This window comes from Erythrolamprus reginae, unplaced genomic scaffold (genome assembly GCF_031021105.1).
Source record: "Erythrolamprus reginae isolate rEryReg1 unplaced genomic scaffold, rEryReg1.hap1 H_32, whole genome shotgun sequence".
NCBI lineage: Eukaryota > Metazoa > Chordata > Lepidosauria > Squamata > Dipsadidae > Erythrolamprus > Erythrolamprus reginae.
The window spans coordinates 120,289-145,911 of NW_027248487.1; the positions used below are offsets into that span (position 1 = coordinate 120,289).

The 25,623-nt window shown below is 44.9% G+C and overlaps 2 protein-coding genes across 2 annotated transcripts in view; both read left to right on the forward strand.

The window, feature by feature from the left end:
- Positions 1–6,654, forward strand: part of LOC139155602 (uncharacterized) — a 109,421-nt gene extending 102,767 nt beyond the window's left edge. Inside the window, exon 35 of the mRNA XM_070730801.1 lies at positions 6,260–6,654. Within this exon, the coding sequence (XP_070586902.1) occupies positions 6,260–6,332 (73 nt within the window). The 3' untranslated portion in view covers positions 6,333–6,654. The remainder of the gene's footprint in view (positions 1–6,259) is intronic.
- A 15,695-nt stretch (positions 6,655–22,349) lies between these two features.
- Positions 22,350–25,623, forward strand: part of LOC139155603 (NACHT, LRR and PYD domains-containing protein 12-like) — a 41,105-nt gene continuing 37,831 nt past the window's right edge. The window contains 1 exon segment of the mRNA XM_070730802.1: positions 22,350–22,435. The gene's annotated coding sequence lies outside the window, so the exon portion shown is untranslated.

The window sequence follows — 25,623 nt, forward strand, 5'->3', positions numbered from 1 at the left end:
CCCCCAGGCCAGCTGCGACTTTTTAAAACGACCGCGCCGCATCCCAGCTGTCTCCCGAAGCCGAACGCCAAAGCCGAACTTCTGCGTTCGGCTTCGGGAGACAGCTAGGAAGCTGCGCAGGTGTTTTAAAAGGTCGCAGCCGGCCTGGGGGGCTTCCTAGCACCCCCCCCGAACCCGGGTTCGGGGTTCGGGGGGGTGCTGGGAAGCCCCCCAGGCCGGCTGTAACCTTTTAAAACAGCTGCGCGGCTTCCCAGCTGTCGCCGAACGCGGAAGTTCGGCTTTGGCGTTCGGCTTCAGGAGACAGCTAGGAAGCCGCGCGGCTGTTTTAAAAGGTCGCAGCCAGCCTGGGGGGCTTCCCAGCAACCCCCCGAACCCGGGTTCGGGGTTCGGGGGGGTGCTGGGAAGCCCCCCAGGCCAGCTGTCACCTTTTAAAACAGCCGCGCGGCTTCCCATCAGTCGCCGAAAGCCGTTTTTTTGCGGGGGTTTTTTTGGTTGCACGGATTAATTGACTTTACCTTGTTTCCTATGGGAAACAATGTTTCGTCTTATGAACCTTTCGTCTTACGAACCTCCTCCTTGCACCAATTAAGTTCGTATCATGAGGTATTACTGTATTTGGTGGGAAACAAGGAATAAGAGATAAGTGTGTTGCTATATTATTTTGCATATTTGAATTTAGTATTAGAATTGTATAAGATGGTAATTATTAGTACAAATATAAATTTCTTTCATCTCTTTTTTTTCTTCCCTTTTTTCTCTTTGTTTTTTCATAAAACCTTTTTCTTTTTCACATATATCTTTATAAGATTTAGATTTATATTAAGATTGAAATTTTTACTCTATATAACAATATGTATTTTACAGATAAACTTTTTACTTTTATATGAAGACTTCTACTTTGAGTGGAGCGACTGTAGCTCCATTAAGTGTTATATGGTTTAGGTTTAGGTTTATTGGATTTATATGCCGCCCCTCTCCGCAAACTTGGGGCTCACAACAATAATAAAAAACAGTACAGTACATAATACCAAATCCAATGCCCACCCATCTAGTTATAATTTAAAATTAATAATCTCATAAAAACAGTATATATAAAAAAACAGGCACACAGTCAATCAATCAACAAAACACCATGGGCAAAGGGGAGGTGTTTTAGTTCCCCCATGCCTGACAGCAAAGGTGGGTCTTAAGGAGTTTACGAAAGGCAGGGAGGGTGGGGGCAATCCAAATCTCAGGGGGGAGCTGGGTCCAGAGGGTCGGAAGCCCCACAGAGAAGACTCTTCCCCTGGGTCCCGCCAGACGACATTGTTTAGTCGACGGGACCCGGAGAAGGCCAACTCTGTGGGACCTAACCGGTCGCTGGGATTCGTGCGGCAGGAGGCGGTCCCGAAGATATTCTGGTCCAATGCCATGAAGGGCTTTATAAATCATAACCAACACTTTGAATTGTGACCGGAAACTGATTGGCAGCCAATGCAGACTGCGGAGTGTTGGTGTAACATGGGCATATTTGGGAAAGCCCATGATTGCTCTCGCAGCTGCATTCTGCACGATCTGAAGTTTCCGAACACTTTTCAAAGGTTCCCCATGTAGAGAGCGTTACAGTAGTCGAGCCTCGAGGTGATGAGGGCATGAGTGACTGTGAGCAATGAGTCCCAGTCCAGATAGGGCCGCAACTGGTGCACCAGGCGAACCTGGGCAAACGCCCCCCTCGCCACAGCTGAAAGGTGTTTTTCTAATGTGAGCTGTGGATCGAGGAGGACGCCCAAGTTGCGGACCCTCTCTGAGGGGGTCAATAATTCCCCCCCCCCAGGGTAATGGACGGACAGATAGAATTGTCCTTGGGAGGCAAAACCCACAGCCACTCCGTCTTGTCTGGGTTGAGTTTGAGTTTGTTGACACCCATCCAGGCCCCAACAGCCTCCAGGCACCGGCACATCACTTCCACTGATTTGTTGACTGGACATGGGGTGGAGATGTACAACTGGGTATCATCGGCATATTGATGATACCTCACCCCATGCCCTTGGATGATCTCGCCCAGCGGTTTCATGTAGATATTAAATAGCAGGGGGGAGAGGACCGACCCCCTGAGGCACCCCACAAGGGAGAAACCTCGGGGTCGACCTCTGACCCTCCACTAACACCGACTGCAACCGACCGGAGAGGTAGGAGGAGAACCACTGAAGAACAGTGCCTCCCACTCCCAACCCCTCCAGCCGGCGCAGAAGGATACCATGGTCGATAGTATTGAAAGCCACTGAGAGGTCAAGGAGCACCAGGACAGAGGACAAGCCCCTGTCCTGGGCCCGCCAGAGATCATCCATCAACGCGACCAAAGCAGTTTCCATGCTGTAGCTGGGCCTGAATCCAGACTGCTGAGGACCTATGTTATATGTTTTGTTGTGTTTGTTACTTTGAAAAAACCAATAAAAATATTATAAAAAGAAAAAATGAAAGGCAGTGTCAACTGACGAGTCAGTTGAGATGACAAGGGCTTGGCCTAGTCCATCTCTTTGGGAGGAGTTTGATCTGGTAACACCTGATGAAGTGGATAAGGCCATTGGAGCTGTGAGTTCCGCCACCAGCTTATTGGACCCATGTCCCTCCTGGCTGGTCTTGGCCAGCAGGGAGATGACCCAAAGCTGGGTCCAGCAGATTACCAACACTTTATTCAGGGAGGGGTCCTTTCTGGGTCCCTACAAGGAAGCACTCGTGCGCCCCATCCTCAAGAAGCCTTCCCTGGATCCAGTAGTATTTAACAACTATTGTCCTGCCTCAAATTTCCCTTTATGGGGAAGCTTGTTGAGAAGGTACTGTTGCTCCAGCTCCAATGATCCTTGGATGAAGTCAATTATCTAGGCCCTCAACAGTCAGGATTAAGGCCCAACTACAGCATGGAAACTGCTTTGGTCACACTGATGGATGATCTCTGGCAGACCCAGGATAGGGGTTTATCCTCTATCCTGGTGCTCCTTGACCTCTCAGCAGCTTTAGATACCATTGACCATGGTATCCTTCTGCTCTGACTGGAGGGGTTGGGAGCAATGTTCCCTCTAAGGTGCACGCTTGTGTGGGGGCGCACACAAAAATACCCCCGGGTGTCAGAGATGGGGGCGGGGAGCGACAAGGTTTTTCTTCATTTGAAAAACCGTGCACTCCCTATTCCACTTCCCTATTCCCTGCCCGTTCAGGAAAAGATGGCCGTGCCATCAGGCACTTCCACCCTTTCCCTGAATCTCACCTTTGGCTGCTGAGCCCAGGCAGCGAAGACGTCAGCAAGTAGTGGCGGGGGGGGATGGGTGCTGCTGCTGTTGCTACCATTAGGAAGGAGGGGAGCAGGTTGCGAGGGGGGCAAGGTGGGGGGCTTGGCCTGCACTGGGACAGAAGAGTGGAGGTGGTGGCAGAGGGGGCTTTGGGCTAACGTCAAGGCCTGCGCCCAGGGAAGCGGCATGCTTTTCAAACGCGCCGCTTCTCCGGCAGCCGGCTTCGCCTCCTCCCCTGCTGCCACGCTGGGGGCTTCCCCCTACCGCCAGGTCCCTTCCGCTGCCCAATTCCATGTTTCTGTCAGGGGCGTTGGGTCTGGGACTCATCCCTGAGCTTCACCTCCTCCCATCCGCTGCGTTGGGGGCTGCCCCCCGCCACCGAAGATGAGTAAGACTGAGACATGGTTTAAGGATTCTAATGAATGGGAAATATCCATACCAGGATATACACTGTATAGGAAGGATAGAATAAAGAGAAGGGGAGGTGGAGTAGCCATTTATGTTAAGGAAAGTCTAAAAACAATGCTAATACAAAATACATGTAAAGATCTGGAGACTCTCTGGGTTTGCATGCAAAATAAAGAAGGTTCTGTCATTAGAATTGGGGTCATCTATAGGCCTCCAGGGCAATCTGAGGGCAATATGACAACAAGATGGTGGATGAAATTACCCAAATGGCAATAAAGGGAGATATTGTGGTTATGGGTGATTTCAACATGCCTGATGTTGACTGGAATATCCCCAGTGCCCTTACATGCAAAAGTAAGAATATAGTAGAGGCCTTTACAGGAGCAGCTCTGGCACAGCTGGTTAAGACACCGACTAGAGGGGAGAATATTCTAGATTTAGTCTTTACGAATGGGAATTGGGTTTCAGAGGTTAAGATAGGAGAAAAATTAGGTTGCAGTGACCATCTATGTTTGTGGTTTGATGTAAAAACTGATTGTGAGCAATCCTATACTGCAACTAAAGTATTAGATTTCAGAAAAACAAATTTTAATGCAATGGGGGAATATTTAAATAATGAATTAAAGGGGAGGGATAAAATGGCAGGAGCGAGCACCCAGTGGACTGTATTAAAAAAGGCCATCTTAAATTCCAAACAATTAAAATGCAAAGTTACAGCTAAAAAAACTAAAAAAGCAATTAAAATACATATATAACCATTCAATCAACAAACACACTATACATTCATCGGCCAGGGAGGAGAATCGAATTACCCCAAGCTTGGCAGCGTAGGTGAGTCTTTAGACCAGTGGTCCCCAAACTATGGCCTGGGGGCCGCATGCGGCCCGCTGAGCCCATTTATCCGGCCCGCAGGTGAGTCTGTCGGCCTGGAGAAACCCCCGTGGGCTCTGAGCCCCGCCCGGCTTCTCTGGCTGGGTCTGGGGACCATGCCAATGTCCCCTGTAAGGCGTGCTGCCACGCACACAAAAACAACACCCGTGTAGTCCTTTCCAAGGCCACACTGGGGAGCGGAGGAGGAGGAGGCAGGTGTGTGCACGTATGTGTGTGTGTTGTGCCCGGCTCAGCTTTCGGCAGGCCTTCCTTTACCTCGGATGAGATGAGATCGAGGGGAACGTTCTCATCGCTGTCACTCCGGCTTCGGATGCGCCTCAGCGAGTGGGCACAGAGACTCACCACCTCCTCTGGGTGCAATCCCACCTTGGCGGGAGGCGCCAGTGATAGACACAGGCAGTGGGGAAGGAGAGGGAGCCGCTGAGCCTCTTTGAAGTTCGTGGCGGAGTGCTCAGCCTCCCCACCCACCCCTAGGTGCATGGCAGGCTGGCAGTGGAATGGGGAGCTCGCGCACATAGGCACGTGCGAACCTTCACTGGTGCAAGACTTCCCCACAGTTTCCTTGTCGCTCCCCGCCCCAACTCCGATGCCCAGCTCCCCAGTGCAGCCTTGGAAAAGACTGCATGGGGGTTTGTTTTTGTGTGCGTGGCAGCACGCCTTACAGGGGACATTGGCATGGTCCCTGGACACAGCCAGAGAAGCCGGGCGGGGTTCAGAGCCCACGGGGGTTTCTCCAGGCTGACAGATTCACCTGCGGGTTGGATAAATGGGCTCAGTGGGCCGCAAGCGGCCCCCAGACCATAGTTTTGGGACCACTGGTCTAAAGACTCACCTACGCTGCCAAGCTTGGGGTAATTAGATTCTCCCCCCTGGCCGATGAATGTGTAGTGTGTTTGTTGATTGAATGGTTATATATGTATTTTAATTGCTTTAGTTTTTTTAGCTGTAACTTTGAATTTTAATTGTTTGGATTTCGATATATATTGTCTTTTTTATATTGTCGGAGAGGGGCGGCATATAAATCCAATAAACTTAAACTTAAACATATTCACTTAGGCTGTGAAAGAAGCAAGGAACACTTTAGATTGTTGCCTTTGAGTAAGTGATTATTTTGTGAGTGGCCATTTTGATCATGAAGGCACCTTTATGACAGTGCTCAAAATGTGCTTTCAAAATTCTAAGTGAGATGTTTCTGTCATTTTACTATTCTATAGGATGTGGGTGAATTCAATGACCTACTTATTTTAAGCATACTAATATGGGTATTGTTTTGAGGTTCTTGGAAAATCCTTGGTCAAGTCATATGATCATCAAGCTATTCCCACCTGCTCACATGACTGGCAAGCCACATCCACAAATTAAGCCACATCCACAATCATAAAAATTTTGGTAGCGCTTCACTGGGTCAGGCTGATAGGTCTGTAGTTTCCTGGATCTGGGTTTTTTCCCCCCTTTTTTGAAGATGGGAACTACATCACTCTTTTCCAGTCCTCTGGCAGTTCTCTGGTGCTCCAGGATCTTTGAAAGATATAGTTCAGTGGTTCTGAGAGCTCATCTGCCAGTTCCTTCAGAACCTTGGGGTGCAATCCTTCTGGTCCTGGTGATTTGATGGAATGTAATTCATTTTATTCTGGTGACTTACTGAGAACTTATCTTTTGATAGATTAAAATAAGTTTTTTGTTTTTCATTATAGGTTGAATGGAAAAATATATTGCATGATACGGAAAACGAATAGACATGAATCACACTGCTGGAACTCCATATAAATATTGTTTCTTCATGCTTGTTTGTTTGATCTATTTTTCTTTCCATTCAGAATATAGTTAGGAAGAGCTGGAATTTAATACGATATTTCAAGTGAAAGTGTAAAGAATTTTCTTTCAGCAATTATGACTTGAACTGAGGACTTCTGTAAATGAAAAAAGAATCAAATTAACGTCTAAGAAAAAGAAAGAATCGTTGAAAACAGAATTGTAACATATTAAGTTGATTGATCCTGTGCTTGTTTATGTTTGCATGTTTATTTCTGTTTTGTTTTGTTTTTCATTATTAAAATAAAAATAAAACATTTAAAAAGAAGAAGAAAAATGCCAAGCTAGGAGGATAAAAGTTAGCTCCCAAAGTTATAAATGAAAATTCTTACATTCTCAGGTTATTATTGCCCTTTGAAGTCTGAATAAGAGAAGGAAACATTGGCAGCTTGACTGATTAAGTGCCATCAAATTCACTTTGACTAGAGAGGGGCATGGTCAAGCACTGTAGAGACACTGCGTTCTTTGCACTCATGCAGGGAACGCCGAATCCCCACTGTGCTGATTCAGTTTTGAATCAGCCCAGAACCTCCCTGAAGATGGAGTGAAAAAGGGGACCCGGTCAGGTATCTGTTTTGGGGTCTGCATACCCCACGGAGGACTGACCGATAGCCTCCACCAGCAGCAGTACGAAAGCAGCTAGCTGCTCTTAGCCATGATGACTATGTAATGGGAAGATTGAACTGAAGAGATGGAAGTCATCTGGGAAGAAAAGGAAATGTAAGTGTTGTGCTGGAGGAAGAAGAGACAGAGAATTGATGATTTGGGTGAGCATTTTTGCCAAAGGAATTTAAAAATAACCAGAGAGAACTGTGCCTTGTGTTTAGAAACATAGAAACATAGAAACATAGAAGTCTGACGGCAGAAAAAGACCTCCTGGTCCATCTAGTCTGCCCTTATACTATTTTCTGTATTTTATCTTAGGATGGATATATGTTTATCCCAGGCATGTTTAAATTCAGTTACTGTGGATTTATCTACAACGTCTGCTGGAAGTTTGTTCCAAGGATCTACTACTCTTTCAGTAAAATAATATTTTCTCATGTTGCTTTTGATCTTTCCCCCAACTAACTTCAGATTGTGTCCCCTTGTTCTTGTGTTCACTTTCCTTTTAAAAACACTTCCCTCCTGGACCTTGTTTAACCCTTTAATATATTTAAATGTTTCGATCATGTCCCCCCTTTTCCTTCTGTCCTCCTGACTATACAGATTGAGTTCATTAAGTCTTTCCTGATACGTTTTATGCTTAAGGCCTTCCACCATTCTTGTAGCCCGTCTTTGGACCCGTTCAATTTTGTCAATATCTTTTTGTAGGTGAGGTCTCCAGAACTGAACACAGTATTCCAAATGTGGTCTCACCAGCATTCTATATAGTGGGATCATAATCTCCCTCTTCCTGCTTGTTATACCTCTAGCTATGCAGCCAAGCATCCTACTTGCTTTCCCTACCGCCTGACTGCACTGCTCACCCATTTTGAGACTGTCAGAAATCACTACCCCTAAATGCTTTTCTTTTGAAGTATTTGCTAACACAGAACTGCCAATACAATACTCAGATTGAGGATTCCTTTTCCCCAAATGCATTATTTTACATTTGGAAACATTAAACTGCAGTTTCCATTGCTTTGACCATTTATCTAGTAAAGCTAAATCATTTACCATATTACAGACGCCTCCAGGAATATCAACCCTATTGCACACTTTAGAGTCATCGGCAAATAGGCAAACCTTCCCTACCAAACCTTCCCCTATGTCACTCACAAACATATTAAAAAGAATAGGACCCAGAACAGACCCTTGTGGCACACCGCTTGTAACCTGACTCTGCTCAGAATACTCGCCGTTAACAATAACTCTCTGATGTCTACACTTCAGCCAGCTGCAAATCCATTGAACTATCCAGGGATTAAGTCCAATCTTCACTAATTTATCTATCAGCTCTTTATGTGGAACCGTATCAAAGGCTTTGCTGAAGTCCAGGTAGGCAATATCCACGGCACCACCTTCATCCAACACCTTTGTGACATAGTCAAAGAAATCAATGAGATTAGTCTGACATGATTTGCCTTCAGTAAAGCCATGCTGATTTGGGTCCAATAAGTTATTGTTTTTTAGGTGCTGATTTATCCTCTTTTTGAGTAGAGTCTCCATCATTTTAACTACCACTGATGTCAAGCTAACTGGCCTGTAGTTACCAGCTTCTTCTCTACTGCCCTTCTTGTGAATAGGCACAACACTGGCCATTCTCCAATCCTCAGGAACTTCTCCTGTTAACAAGGATTGGTTAAACAAATCAGTCAGGGGGGTAGCAATGACAGATCTGAGTTCTTTAAGAACTCTGGGGTGGATGCCATCTGGACCCATTGCCTTATTTATCTTTAATCGTTCAAGTTCTTCTAAGACATCGGCTTCTAAGATCACTGGAGCTGAATCCGTACAGCTTGAAGCAATGCTATATCCCTCCATAGTATTATTTTGTAAGGTGTCTTTTGAGAAAACTGAACAGAAGTAGCTATTGAAATGGTCAGCGATCTCCTTATTCCCATTAATACATGTATTATTCCCGGTATTAAGCTTCATGATGCCGCAGTTTTTCTTCTTCTTATCACTAATGTATCTGAAGAAGGTTTTATCCCCCTTCTTTACTGATTTGGCAATTTCTTCCTCTTTTGAGGCTTTAGCCGCATATATTATCTGTTTTGCCTCCTTCTGTCTCATTTTATACACCTCCCTGTCAGCTATATTTCCAGACTCTTTATACCTCCTATAGGCAGCCTTTTTTTCATTGACTATAGCCCTTACATCATTGCTAAACCATAGCGGTTTCTTCTTCCTTTTACCTTTAGTTATTTGTCTTACATACAGTCCAGTGGCTTTTAAGATGGCCTTTTTTAATACAGTCCACTGGGTGCTCACTCCTGCCAATTTATCCCTCCCCTTTAATTCATTATCTAAATATTCCCCCATTGCATTAAAATTTGTTTTTCTGAAATCCAATACTTTGGTTGCATTATAGGATTGCTCACAATGAGTTTTTACATCAAACCACAAACATAGATGGTCACTGCAACCTAAATTTTCTCCCACCTTGACCTCTGAAACCCAATTCCCATTCGTAAAAACTAAATCTAGAATATTCTCCCCTCTAGTTGGTGTCTTAACCAGCTGTGCCAGAGCTGCTCCTGTAAAGGCCTCTACTATATTCTTACTTTTGCATGTAAGGGCACTGGGGATATTCCAGTCAACATCAGGCATGTTGAAATCACCCATAACCACAATATCTCCCTTTAGTGCCATTTGGGTAATTTCATCCACCATCTTGTTGTCATATTCCTCAGATTGCCCTGGAGGCCTATAGATCACCCCAATTCTAATGACAGAACCTTCTTTATTTTGCATGCAAATCCAGAGAGTCTCCAGATCTTGACATGTATTTTGAATTAGTGTTGTTTTTAGACTTTCTTTAACATCGTTTAATCGTGAAAGCATACAGAGAAGCTGTAGGAAGCTGCTAAATAGATACTGGAACTGTTTAATTTGCGAGGAATGAGTAGAAAATCTATAACTAAAACCCATGCTGGAAGAAAATTGGATTGCTTGTGGATTGAAAAGCTGAATTTAAAAATAATTTAAAGATTTAAAAGACCTAAAGTTTTAAACTTTTTTCTTTTTTCTGGATTTATAATAAGTTTTAAGGAGTTTGGGGGGATTAAATGATGGTGCCATCTGCTGGTGAAAAAATGGTTGATTTGAGAACAGGAGAGGGAGGGACACCGATCTCTGGGGTGGCAGAGGGTCGGAATATTCCAGTGTTGCTGGGGAGAGGCAGATATGGCGGGGGCCACAGAACTAGCCATTCCAGGGGAACGAGGGACCGTTGCTTAATAACGGTCCCTTGTTCTGGCTCTGTGAGCCCAATCTTGGGTACTGGTGATGAGTGTAACTCTGGCCCTGGGCTCAGGTTGCTGCTGCTTAACGCCAGGTCGGTGGTAAATAAAGCTCTCCTCATCCGGGATCTGATCCTGGATGAGGAGGCCGACCTGGCATGTATTACTGAAACCTGGCTGGGCCCGGAGGGAGGTGTTCCTCTCTCTGAAATTTGCCCAGCCGGGTTTCAGATATGGCATCAACCTCGACCCCAGGGAAGGGGGGGAGGAGTGGCTATTATAGCCAGGGAGAGCCTTTGCCTGCGTGGACTCATTGCTCGAGGAGGTAGCCGGGTTGGCGGTGGAGTTCCCCGGACTCATTGTCCTGGGGGACTTCAACCTGCCGTCACTCGGCGAAACCTCTGGGTTGGCACAGGAGTTCATGGCCACCATGACAGCCATGGACCTGATTCAAGTAGTACAGGGTCCGACTCACGAGGGAGGGCACGCACCTGACATGGTATTCCTTTCCGAGCAATTGAGAAATGGTCTGAGACTAAGGGGCTTAGAAGCATTGCCTTTGTCATGGTCAGACCATTTTCTACTACGGCTTGACTTCCTGGCTCCAATCCTTCCACGCAGGGAGGCGGAACCAATTAAGATGTTCTGCCCCAGACGCCTGATGGACCCAGAGGGCTTTCAGACGGCGCTTGGGGTTATTCCAGAGGCACTTGTCCACAGTTCGGCGGAGTCTCTCGCGGAGGCCTGGAACACGGCTGCTGCGGAGGCTCTTGACCGGATTGCGCCTTTGCGACCTCTCCGAGGCGCTAGACCCCGTAGAGCCCCATGGTTCAACGAGGAGCTCCGGGAGTTGAAACACCAAAAGAGACGTCTAGAGAAGCGATGGAGGAAGAGTAGGTCTGAATCCGATCGAACACTTGTAAGAGCTTTTATTAAGACTTACAAAGTGGCGCTCAAGGCGGCAAGATGAGCGTACCATGCCGCCTTGATTGCATCAGCGGAATCCCGCCCGTCCGCTCTGTTTAGGGTGACCCGCTCCCTTCTTAATCAGGGGGGAGTTGGGGAGCCCTTACAGAGTAGTGCCAAGGATTTTAACACGTTTTTCGCTGATAAAGTCGCTCAGATTCGGGCCGACCTCGACTCCAATTGTAAAACAGAGTCGACTGACAACCAGTCAGTCGAGGTGACTGGGGCACGTACTTGTCCACCTGTCTGGGAAGAGTTTGATCTGGTGACACCTGATGAAGTGGACAAGGCCATTGGAGCTGTGAGTTCCGCCACCTGTTTACTGGATCCGTGTACCTCCTGGTTGGTTTCGGCCAGCAGGGAGGTGACACAGAGCTGGGCCCAGGAGATTACCAACGCTTCCTTGGGGAGGGGAGTTTTTCCTTCACTCTATAAAGAAGCGCTTGTATGCCCCCTCCTCAAGAAGCCCTCCCTGGACCCAGCTGTGCTTAATAACTATCGTCCAGTCTCCAACCTTCCCTTTATGGGGAAGGTTGTTGAGAAGGTGGTGGCACTCCAGCTCCAGCAGTCCTTGGAAGAAGCCGATTATCTAGGTCCCCAGCAGTCGGGTTTCAGGCCCGGTTACAGCACGGAAACCGCTTTGGTCACGTTGATGGATGATCTCTGGCGGGCCCGGGACAGTGGTTTATCCTCTGTCCTGGTGCTCCTTGACCTCTCAGCGGCTTTCGATACCATCGACCATGGTATCCTTCTGCACCGGCTGGAGGGGTTGGGAGTGGGAGGCACTGTTCTCCAGTGGTTCTCTTCCTACCTCTCTGGCCGATCGCAGTCGGTGTTAGTGGGGGGTCAGAGGTCGGCTCCGAGGTCTCTCCCTTGTGGGGTGCCTCAGGGGTCGGTCCTCTCTCCCCTGCTATTTAATATCTACATGAAACCGCTGGGTGAGATCATCCAAGGACATGGGGTGAGGTATCATCAATATGCCGATGATACCCAGCTCTACATCTCCACCCCATGCCCAGTCAACGAAGTGGTGGAAGTGATGTGCCGGTGCCTGGAGGCTGTTGGGGCCTGGATGGGTGTCAACAGACTCAACCCGGATAAGACGGAGTGGCTGTGGGTTTTGCCTCCCAAGGACAATCCCATCTGTCCATCCGTTACCCTGGGGGGGGGAATTATTGACCCCCTCAGAGAGGGTCCGCAACTTGGGCGTCCTCCTCGATCCACAGCTCACATTAGAACAACATCTCTCAGCTGTGGCGAGGGGGGCGTTTGCCCAGGTTCGCCTGGTGCACCAGTTGCGGCCCTATCTGGACTGGGACTCATTGCTCACAGTCACTCATGCCCTCATCACCTCGAGGTTCGACTACTGTAATGCTCTCTACATGGGGCTACCTTTGAAAAGTATTCGGAAACTTCAGATCGTGCAAAATGCAGCTGCGAGAGCAGTCATGGGCTTACCTAGGTATGCCCATGTTTCATCATCACTCCGCAGTCTGCATTGGCTGCCGATCAGTTTCCGGTCACAATTCAAAGTGTTGGTTATGACCTTTAAAGCCCTTCATGGCATTGGACCAGAATATCTCCGAGACCGCCTCCTGCCGCACGAATTCCAGCGACCGATTAGGTCCCACAGAGTGGGCCTTCTCCGGGTCTCGTCAACTAAACAATGTCGGTTGGTGGGCCCCAGGGGAAGAGCCTTCTCTGTGGCGGCACCGGCCCTCTGGAACCAACTCCCCCCGGAGATTAGGACTGCCCCTACTCTTCCTGCCTTCCGTAAACTCTTTAAAACCCACCTTTACCTTCAGGCATGGGGGAACTGAAACATCTCCCCCTGGGCATGTTTAATTTATGCATGGTATGTCTGTGTGTGCGTCTGTTAGCATATGGGGTTTTTTAAATATTTAAATATTTTTAAATTCGTCTGTTTACTTATGATTTGTTTCTACATGTTGTGAGCCGCCCCGAGTCTTCGGAGAGGGGCGGCATACAAATCTAAGTAATAAATAAATAAATAAATAAATAAATAAATAAATAAATAAATAAATAAATAAATAAATAAATACTTGTTTATTCAGTTGGCCTGAAAAAAAAGAAACTAGCTGGACTGCTGATTTTTTTTTTAAAGGTGATAAAGATGAAACAAAAGGAAATATGATTCTGAGCATGAACTTTAAATGAACACTTAAAAAAAAAGAGAAAGCTATTTTATACTGGATGGACGATGCTAATAGCTATTTTAGTTTAGCATTGGCCAGTGGGGATGTAGCCAGGGTTGGGCTACTGTCTGGATGGAGGGGAATGCCGTGCGGTAGTGAAAATAGAGCTCCACCCCAGAGCAACCAATTTGCATTAAAAGATGTTGAAGGAAAATTGTTGTTGTTGTTGTTGTTGTTGTTGTTGTTGTTGTTGTTATTATTATTATTATTATTATTATTATTATTATTATTATACTTGTATGCCGCCCTTCTCTGAAGACTGGGGGCGGCTCACAGAATACAGTACAAAAAAACAATATGTATACAAATCTAATTAGTTAAAACTATATGCTAAGATCCCATTACATAAAAAAGCAGTCAATTAACTCAGTCACATCCACATATAACATTTAATGGTCAGAGAAGGGGGGCATGGTCTAGCTACCCCATGCCTGGCAACATAGGTGGGTCTTAAAGCTCTTGTGAAAGGTGAGGAGGGTGGAGGCAGTGCGAATATCTGGAGGGAGCTGATTCCAGAGGGCCGGGGCTGCCAAAGAGAAGACTCTTCCCTTAAGTCCTGCCAGACGACATTGTCTGGTTGATGGGACCTGGATAAGACCAACTCTGTGGGACCTAATCGGCTGCTGAGATTTATGCGGCAGAAGGCAGTCCCATAAGTAATCTGGTCTGATGCCATGTAGTTATCACCAACACTTTGAATTGTGTCCGGAAACCAATTGGCAGTCAATGCAGTCTGCGGAGTATTGGAGAAACATGGGTATATCTGGGGAACCATGACCGCTCACGCAGCCGCATTCTGCATGATTTGAAGTTTCCGAATACTTTTAAGAGTTAGCCCCATGTAGAGAGTGTTGCAGTAGTCAAACTTTGAGGTGATAAGGGCATGAGTGACTGTGAGTAGGGACTCCCTGTCCAGATAGGGCCGGATGGTGCACCAGGCGAACCTGGGCAAACGCCCCCCTCACCACAGCTGAAAGATGGCGTTCTAAAGTCAGCTGTGGATCGAGGAGGACACCCAAGTTGTGGACGCTCTCTGAAGGAGGTCAATGATTCCCCCCCCAGGGTAATAGGCGGACAGATGGAATTGTCCTTGGGAGGCAAAACCCACAGGCACTCCAGCTTGTCAGGGTTGAGCTTGAGCCTGTTGGCACCCAACCAGACCCTAAGAGCCCCCTCTAACACCAACTGTGATCGACCGGAGAAGTAGGAGGAGAACCCCTGTAAAACGGTGCTTCCCACTCCCAACCCCTCCAGACGGCGCAGAAGGATACCATAGTCGATGGTATCGAAAGCCACTAAGAGGTCAAGGAAGCTATAGCATATCCAAACCTGATAGATCCAACTAAGACTATTAGTTGCAAAGATATCTTACACCCAAATGGGGACCTAAAAACTAAACAAGAATTGGAGTCACAAAATTATAAGATTGACTGGTGGACATATACAAATAAAACCTAGATACAATAAGGACAAACAAACACCAGGCATAGCAATTTCTACTCAAACTCTGGACAAGATTTTAACAGGATGTGAGGATAAACAGATAACCAAATTATATCAGATTCTATTAGAACAGGGCAAAGAAAAAGAGGTGATTAAAAACCCTATGGTAGCCTGGGAGAAAAATATACAAAGAGAAATTCATATAGCAGAATGGGAAAAAACATGGAATGTAATAGCTAAAATTACTTTATCCTCAGCATATAAAGAAAATTATTATAAGCTCCTATACAGATGGTATTTACCACCGGCAAGATTAGCCAAGATTTACCCAGCATTACAAAACTTATGCTGGAAATGTAAAAAAGAAAAAGGCACTTTTTCCCATATGTGGTGGTCCTGCTCTAAAATTCAAAAAATCTGGGAAACCATTCACAATTGGCTCAAGGAAATTACAAAGGAAGAAATAGAATATTCACCCGAGGGTATGCTTCTTGGAATTTGGAAAAGATCATACTCTAAGCAAACACTTTTCTTATTGACACATATAAACACAGCTACTAGAATTGCGATAGCGCAAACATGGAGAAATGAACAGACTCCCAATACAAACTTAATAATAGACAAGATATACCGTACTCATGTGCAGAAATGGACGAGATGACAAACTTACTTAAGCGAAATAGAATCAATAAATTTAAAAGCATGTGGTGTAATTTGCACGAATGGAATCAGAAGAAATTTCTTGTATAATACGATACAAAATTGCAGTACAAATTGTAAACAACAAATACCTTTTGAATGCTTTTATTCTGTTCTTTATTGCATAGTATTAAGATAGAGTTACTTATAAGACCTAACATAATTAAGAACGATTGTAACAGGTAAAAACGTTGGACAAGATCTGTAAACTGAACAAACAAAATGTGATATATGTATTTATGAAAACAATAAAAAGAAATTAAAAAATAAAACAAAACAAATATTGCTGTCTATTATTTGTCCTTTTTGTGGCTATTAAAATAATATGACTTAATCAACTGAAAAAGAGTCCAAGCACCTATTTGAAAACTTATCTTGGTCAGTAAGCCACTCCCACCCAGTCACATGAGCTTTAAGGCACCCCAATCACATGATTGTCAAGCCACTCCCACCTGGTCACATGGCCAGAAAGTCACTCTAACCTGGTCATATGGCCAGAAAGCCACACCAACAGTGTGGCAGTAAAAAATTTGGCAGCCCATTACTTCATACTGTAGTATATTTTCTTTTTCTTGTTTCCCAATTCAATTTCATAATTTACTGGCCCATTTCTCCTCTTAACTAAATAGGGACCCTGCCATTTAGTCTATAATTTGCTTTATTAGGCAATAGTAACAGGTTTTGTAAGGGGCCTGTCCTCTCATAAACACATTCATTGCCTTTACCATTTCTCATGACTGTTTGATGAGGTTTTAATATTGTATAATTTTTCAACAGACTGGAAAACAGTTTTGATTTTGTGGACATCTCTGAAGGCCTTCTTTTTAGGTGGTATAATTATAATTCTTTTGAAAAATGGATCTTTAGTTTCTGTTCCTTAGGGCAGATACAGGCCAGGCTACTCTGCGCATTTATTTAGGGAAGAGAAAATTTTTGCTGTTTGGAATTTCATTCCTTACATTCTCCTGTATTCTTGGTAGCTTTTTCTGAATCTGAAAACTATCAAAAATTTATGAGCCTTCACTAGACATAGAGAGGATATCAACCATATGCTTAAATATCCTTGCACAAGGAACCAGGTTAGGAAAGGGTAGAATTTAATATTCTTATGGAAAGTAACATCTTTGGCCACTGATTTTGGATTAATTAGTTTCTAACTTACCATAAATTATGATTGCACTGCAATTGTTTTGTTTTACAGTAACTAATTAGTCCTCTTCTAGCCTTATGGAACCTATACATCACCAGAGGGGAACATATTTAGCTCAGAGTTGTACATAAAATTTTACATCAACTTCTCATTTTTTTCTATAAATTCTTTCTGGTTTGCCTCTATAAATTTTGAATTGGTTTTTGTTTCAGCGTAATTTATCTTTCTACTTGAAGGTACTTTATAAAAGAAATCAAACTGTCATCAAACTGAATTCCCATGGAGAAGTGGGAATTTTGATTCTTCAAACAAAATAAAAATCCTTTGAGATTTGTTCTTTAAAATGGCCAGAACCACTGAACCAATTTGAATGTTTTCAAATAAGCTGCATAGTTCTAAAGTGATTCCAAACCAAAGCAAAATCTTGGAAACGACTGAATTTAAAAACTCAATAACACAAAATTTAGAGTATTTGCTGGGAGTCATTTATAGATTGCCATGTGATAAAATGCAATGCAGAAATGGAAAAAGTCAAATACTCTATATTGATATGCAACAATAGGAATTTCAATGGAAGAAAAATATTACACAGAATATTATACTTGAAGAAAACTGGTATGTTTCATCAAATCGCATATCATTTTGGTTCTCAATTATTAAAACTGATAGCTCATTTTCATTTTCCAAAAATTGTTTGGAAATGTAATGATCAGATTAAATTATGTTATCATATATGGTGGTAGTATTATAAAGCTAGGAATTTTGGAGAATTGTTTGTAACAAAATGGAACAAATTCTACAAATAGAGCAGTCTTTTCTGTCCACCACTGTTTAAAAACTTACATACTATATCAAACTCTCTATTTTTACATACTGAACTAGCCCTGAATATGATTACCAATGCAAGGGCACTCTACAGATCAAATTGGAAAGTAAAGGCAGCTTATACAGAGTAAGAATACAAGTTTTCCTTTTATTTTTTTGAAAAAAAAAAGATGGAGGTCCCGAGACAATCAAGGAAGTGATGTCATCAGTGGGCTACTACCAATACGGAGCACCGTACCGTACCGGTAGGAACCCATTACTGACGGGGATACTGCAACAGTTGTAAGTGTGAAAAATGGTCACCTCATTTTTTTTCAGTGCCCTTGTAACTTTGAATGGTCACTAGCTGAACTGTTGTAAGTCGATGATTACCTCTAATGCAAGAATTACCCTGTACAAATGATATACATATTCAACATCCAATTGGATTGCTACAACAGAAAAATATTACAGCAGAAATGCAAAGGCACAATTTTTCAATTAAGTATCTGCAGAATACTTATACAGCCTGGGAGCTGTATAGTTTAACATTAGGTATTGATTAAAGAAAAAATTCTCCAATGATATTGCTGAGAAATTAATAAATGTCTCCATAATATGCCAGTAATAATATAGAATAAGAAAATTATCAACTCTTTCTTGATAGTTTTCATATGCATCATGGCTCCTTTACTTAAATTGTACCCCTTATTATTTTTACAAATAATTCAGAGTAACAAACATATCTAATGCACCTTCCTCTTCCTATTTTCCCCACAACAACAACCCTGTGAGGTAGGTTAGGCTGAAAGAGAGTGACTGGCCCAGTCACCCAGCTGACTTTCATGGCAGAACAGATTCTTTCTGAATCCAACCAGCAACTGTAAAGGAGACACTTTGCCCTGAAATGAAAAGAAAGACAGCATGTGAAATAGTGATTGAAACCTCTTCATTCATGCTACTTCTCCATGTACACTTGTAGAACAGAAACGGAGAACCTACACTTTTCCAGCTGTTATTAATTCCTACTTCCATCAGCCACATTGCTGGTTAAAAGTCAGGAATAAAGCTGCTTGCACTCCAGGTCTTCCAAATTGTTCTCTTTACTAAAAATGTGAATTTCAAAATTTTGGGGGACACTGTTGTACTTAACATGATGTGTTATATCATATTAAGCATCTATATCAGTGATAGGGAATCCGTTTTTTGCTTGGGTGCCAAAAGGGTGCTCACATGTGTGATACTGCGCATCTTGTGCCCACACCCATAATGTGATGCCCCAATGTGCTTCCACGCACAATCCTCCCCCTCTCCCCTCTCCATGTGCACAGAGCATCCACAGCCCCAGTTTTTATACTGCCCCATTTTTTACTCATATTTTGGAAAAATGGGGTGTGCATAGTGTTTGGGAAGCCTGCACAGCTAGGGGCTGGGGTGAGGCAAAAATTATTATTATTGTTATTTGTTGTGGTTGGCTCTGGTCCAGCTCCTGCCCCAATGAATGTGGAGGTGGATGCAGGGGAAACATCAACATGTCATAGTCCTGTTTTATTGCTGACAGAGTCAGGTAGTGCAGTTTCCTCGGACGAAGAAGAAGGTGGGGGAGACTTGGAAGAGGGGGGCTTGGCACACAGCCCAGGAAGCCAATCTCCATTATCTTCGTTTGATTCGGATGAGGAAGTGTTAGACCCACGAATGTGCAGAATTATGCCTAGAAGAGACCAATTGAAGAAATATTACAGGAGATAAGAGAGGCCACCTGTGTTTGGGTGGGGCTCCAGCAATTAGAGCTGCTGATATAAATAGCAGCGTGCTGGCTTGGCCATTGTGGAAGATTATCTGATCGTTGTTTCTTCAGGACCGTGCCTTGCTGTTTCTGGACTTTGTTGGTTGATTTTTCACGACTTTGAAACCAAAGCAGAGCAAAGTGTGTGTATCTCACTTCGTGGAAGAAGGAGGACTGTGACGTTTCTTCACAGCTGCTAGCTAAGTACTTAAGGATTGATTAAGGGGATTGCACAGCATACAAGGTTGTTTTGGGACGAGTACTCTTTGCAATACAAAAAGGGTGCTTTGTTTCTTTTGAATTTTGTGATAAAGAACATTGTTTTTGAACTTTCAAGTGTGTGTGTGTCTGAAATTTTTACCCTTGAATTTTCGGGAGACTCATAACATAGAGCCTGGCAGAACAGTTATTTATTATTATTTAATTTGATTTGTATGCCGCCCCTCTCCGAGGACTCAAGGAGGCTCACAACCTTCCATAACCATTTATTCAACAATCATACTAAAAACATTCGTTGATCAGGGAAGATCTACTAACCCCAGGCCTGATGACAAAGATGAGTTTTTAGGCTCTTTCGGAAGGCAAGGAGGGTAGGGGCAGTGTGAATCTCTGGGGGGAGCTGATTCCAGAGGGCCGGGGTCCCCACAGAGAAGGCTCTTCCCCTAGGTCCTGCCAGCTGACATCGTTTGGTCAACGGGACCCTAAGGAGACCAACTCTGTGGGACCTCACCGGTCGCTGGGACTCATGCGGCAGAAGGTGGTCTCGGAGATAGTCTGGTCCTATGCCATGTAGGACTTTATAGGTCATAACCAACACTTTGAATTGTGTCTGGAAACAGATCGGCAGCCAATGCAGTCTGCGGAGTGATGATGAGATATGGGCATGAGTGTCGAACCTCAAGATGATAAGGGCATGAGTGACTGTGACCAAAATCTCCCTGTCCAGATAGGGCCGCAACTGGTGCACCAGGCGGACCTGGGCAAACGCCCTTCTCGCCACAGCCGACAGATTGTGTTCTAGAGTCAGCTGTGGATCGATAAGGATGCCCAAGTTGTGAACCCTCTCTGAGGGGATCAATAATTCCCCCCCAGGGTGATGGACGGACAGATGGATGTGTCCTTGGGAGGCAGTACCCAGAGCCACTCCGTCTTGTCTGGATTGAGTCTGAGCCTATTGGCACTCATCCAGCCAAATGTCCCCATTTTTGTTGGGAGGAGTCTGGCATCAGAAGGCAAAGCCTCCGTGGTAAATATGGCAGGATCTTCAGCCACCACTGCCATATCAAGAAGAGGGAGGGAGAAATCGCTGGAGTTCCAGCTGCAGAAAAAGAAAAAGAAAGAAAGGCACACAATAATATGTCCTGTATCTTAAAGGTGTTTCCTCACACTAGGGAACTTATGGGTGGATTTCAAGTCTCAGAATTCCCCAGGTACCTGGAATCCACCCATGTTAAACTTCCCAAGAGTGAGAAACACTGTTCTGTTTGCATGGCATTGTGCCAAGGGACAGATTTTTATACTCAGAGCCTGGCACTGAAGATCAGCTTAAAATCCACATGGAAAGAAGGACTCAAGTGGAATCCATTCTGTTTGGCAAAAGTGTAAAGGGCAGGCAGGCAGGCAGGCAGGCAAGTCTTACAGGATCTTGAGAAGGAGCAATCCACCAGCAAATCCTGATCACCTTTTAGCAGACTAATGGAAAATATAGTCCAAAACTTCAGGCTGCTGCTTTCTAGGGAAAAGCCAGCCCATCTGCCCAGAAATATTCCCAAGGAACAAAGAAGTTCTGAAAAGAGGCGCCGGTCATCAAGTCAGAAGCAGGAAGACATCACCTGTCCGTCCCAAATCCCCAATTCGGATACACGCACCCCTGGCCTCTTCCACCTGGCAAATTTGCTGTTTGGTCCTAATTCCTCCGGGTGGAAACAGCTCCAATCTTGAGAAACGGAGTTTCTTTTAAAAACTCACTATGCCTTCCGGGCCAATGAACAGGCGGAGCATCGGCGTCTCCGCCCTCTCCAGCATCGGCCCTTTTCTGTCCTTCCCATTTTTTTCTTTTGAGACTCTCCCAGTTTGTGCCGCAAGGAGGCAGCATCTGACCGTGCAGCGCCAAATCTGCAAACTTCCTAAGAGATGTAAAAGTCTTTGAAAAAGAGTTGCGAGCCCAGCGCACCCCCTCATGTTTAGCTACAAGAATAAGGATTGGCACCCAAACCATCTATATGACAGAAAGGTAGACAATAAGCCATAGAGATTTTCTATACTGTGAGAGAGTGGTTTCCTTGAAACCTGAAGAAGGAAAAGTAAGCCACCTGCATTTTCTCACCATTACTAAACAATTAAAAACCAATGTAGAAAGCCAGCGCCCACCCTCCAAGGCTGAGAGCCCCCAAAATGGAACAGAGACAACCTGAGAAAATGGGAGTTTCTCCGACTACATGGACTTGGAGCTGAAACAGGGGGGCATCATCATCATCATCATCATCATCATTATTATAGATTTCTATGCCGCCATTCTCCAAAGACTCGGCCGGCATTTTCTTGGCTTGTGTGAGCAGGAAGGGTTCCTCTTAGGAGAGGAACTTTGTTTTCCCTGTAGCCTTCTCTGCATTACTTGCAAATGGGAGAAGAAGAATATACATTTGTCAAAAATCATGTGGTGCAGCACTTAATGATTGTCATAAGGGTCAAATAAGCAATGGAGAAACAATCAATATTAATAAAAATCTCAAGTTACCGTTAAAGTTACAGTCATACAGTCCTCAGTGGGAGGAAAGGATGATAGGAATGATGAGAAAAAACTAGTAGAAATAGAAGCGCAGACTTATTTCATTTATTTTATAAGCTTTGCAGTGGCGAGGCACCTCCAAGGCTTTTAAACATAGTTTTTGATAACCGATTAAGCTGAACTGGTGTGAAACTTTTCCTCTCTTGAAGCAGCAGCACAGGAAACACGACTCACCCATTAAGCTACAAGGAGGAAGGGAGGGGCATGTTTGAAAACGAAAGTGCTTTTTAAAAGCAGAACGGAGGCCAATGCTTTATCTCTCTATTTACGAATTCAGGATCGATGTAGCTTTTAACCTCCTTTTCTTCACCACAGAACGGTAAGCTTCACATTGAAAACCTTTAAACATGGGAAGGTTGGATTTTGAGGTACATATTTGAGTGGCAGACTTGTGTTGGAGGAACCAGTGCTTGGTCCAAATATACAGACGTTTTTCGATCATTTCTGCAGGCACGAAAACTGTCCTGGAAAGGAAGAGGCCCTTCAGCTGAGCTTAACCCTGGTGTTCTCCTCAGGTCTAAAAGGGCCCGAAATGAAGTTTGAGACCCTGTAAAAAATTTCCCCTGCATATCTGAAACTTGAAATTCCATGATTTTTTCTCATTTGAGGGGATATTTCTAAGGGTGGTGGGGTTTTTTTGGGGGGGGGGGTTGTGTACAGTTTTTGCTGGGCAAAAAAAGTTACCAGTGTTACCCTCTGGGTTGATTCTAGCTACTGGAATGGTCTTTTTGAATACTTTTTTCACTAGTATACTGATTAGAAAATTTCTGAACACAATGATATGAAAATTGAAATGAAAAAAATTAATGTTTATTTGTTTATTTTTCTCAGAAAAGCCCCCGCCCCCATTTTTGTGAAATTAGTTTTGTTTTCATCTAGATTGGGCTGCAAAATATTACTTTTTTGACCATCTTTGACATTGAAATAACTAATTTGAAAATTTCTGAACACAATGATATGAAAATTGAAATGAAAAAATTGATGCTTATTTGTTTATTTTGCTTAGAAAAGGGCCTCCCCTCCATGGCTGTGTGCACTCCAGGTGCTTGCATTTCAGGCCCCCTTCCTGCAATTGGAGAGGGGGAATCTGGTGCCTGAAATGCGAAGATCTGGGGGAAAACGGAGGGGAATCTGCCACCTGAAAATGCTTCTGTTTCAAAGGCTCTCAATGCAGTTTCCTGGGCTGCTTCAGGAATCAGGCTCCAACTGAGGTAGCCAAGCTGCAGAGGCTTGCTAAAAAGGTAGCATGTTTACAAAATGGCAGGTCCAGGAGGACTGATATGCTGCCTCTCTATCGGGACTTTCTGAGGGGAAGCCTGGCTTTCAATGCACTTTCTCGGGACGCTTCGGGAATCAGGCTCCATGTGGAACTTAGGATCCCTGCCACCTGGAAAATACAAGGTGTGGAGCATGTGGGCGGGGCTACATTCGGAGTACAAGACACACCCAGATTTTCATCCTCTTTTTTTGGGGGGGGAGTTGTAAATTCTTAGATAAATATAGCTTTCCTCTTTGAGAGAATTGTCCTACCAGTAATTCTCTGAGATATAAAATCCCCAGCAAATTTCCTTCTCAGGCATTAAGGTTGATTTTATCATTGCCAAAAAGTGATCCCAAAGTAGTTCTTTTGTAATTCCCATTGAGGATGGTCATGATTATGTGCTATCAATTTAGTGCTGACTATTAATAAGTACCTACATTTCATCCATGATAGACTGTCTCCAGCCTGATCCTTCAAGTCTTCCAACCATCCATTGCCACTGTAACTGAATCCATCCACCTTCCGATTGCTGATCTTCTAATTCCTTCCACCTTTCTCAGCATTAGCTATTTTATTTTTAGTTTTTTACTTTACCTTTTTATTGAAAAAACCTAGTCTGGGAAATACAGTGATCCCTCGAGTTTCGCGAGCTCGATTATTGCGAAACGCTATATCGCTATTTTTCAACCCGGAAGTAAACACCATCTGCGCATGCGCGCCCTTTTTTTCTATGGCCACGCATGCGTAGATGGTGGAGTTTCCCCGCCGGGCAGATCAGCTGCTGGGCGGCTTCCCTGGGTCTTCCCCCTCTTGCCCCGGTAAGACCCCAGCGCCGCTTCCCAGCTGGGAAGCGGCGCGAGCAACGGCGTGGGCGGGCGAAGGGTGGGCGGCGCGCGTGCGGACAAGCGGCAACAGCGAGGCGGCGGGGAAACCCCAGCACTGCTTCCCAGCTGGGAAGCGGCGCGAGCGAACGGCGTGGGCGGGCGAAGGGTGCGCGGGCAGGCAGGCGAAGGACGGACAAGCGGCGGGCGGACAAGCGGCAGCAGCGAGGAGTTTGCGTGGGCGGCGGGGAAACCCCAATCTTCGGCTCCTCGCTGCTGCGGTGGAAGTAAAAACACCATCTGCGCATGCGCAGATGGTGTTTTTACTTCCGCACCGCTACTTCGCGAAAATCGATCATCGCGAGGGGTCCTGGAACGGAACCCTCGCGATAATCGGGGGACCACTGTATAGCAAAAAGTTGTTTTGGCCTCCACGCATTGCATTTTCAGGTGGTGGGGATTGCTGTCACCACCAATCCCTGTCACTTGGAACTGGCTGAAAATACAATATTTGGAGGCCAAAAACACAATGCTTTGAGGCAGCAATCAGTGGTGAGGTGCTGTGGGGATCCCCACACCTGGAACAGGTATAAAATGGAGCATGAGGGGGTCAAAAATGCGACCTGCAGAGGCTGAAAATGCGATGCACAGAGGCGGTGATCGGCAACGATGTGCTGTGCTGATCTCTGCAGCATGGAATGAGTCTAAAATGGAGCTGAAAATGCAATGCGTGGAGGGCAGAAATGTCCAAAAGGTGGGGGCAGCAGGTGGGTAGAGCTTCAGCAATGTTCACTGGAAAGGGTCCAAAACGGAAAGGGTAGAGGCCAAAACCGCAGCACATAGATGCCAAAATGTGATGCATGGTGGCCAAAAATGTGAAGCATGGAGGCCAAAAACCGTGATGTGCAGAGTCGAAATACGCGATGTGCAGAGGCAAAAACGCAACTTGTGGGGGCAGCAATGGGCTGTGATGATCCCGCAGCCTGGAACAGTTGGTTGGGGTATTCCAGGAGGCCTATCCATGCCAATCAGCTGCTTGTGCTGAACGGGCCAAAATAATGTGCTGAAGCTTCCCAGGCTATTTGCTGTTTACCGGAAGGCTGTTAGCTAGATGAATACCAATGGGCACTGAGAGGCAGAGGCAGATTTTTTTTCTTATTTTCCTCCCCAAGAACTAATGTGTGTCTTATACTCAGGAGTGTCTTATATTCCGAAAAATACAGGTATATATTCAATATCATACCTTATCTCTTTTTTCTTCAGCTTAACTTGTATCTTGCATATTAGCAGTTCTTGATCTGATGTGCAGTAAGCACTGACCATGCCTTTGATGCTATAATTGAGGTCCTCCCAACTCCCTTTAGCAATAATACACTCTAGTGATGTCTATATATAGAGGCATCATTTGGGTTGTTTGAAGGCGGT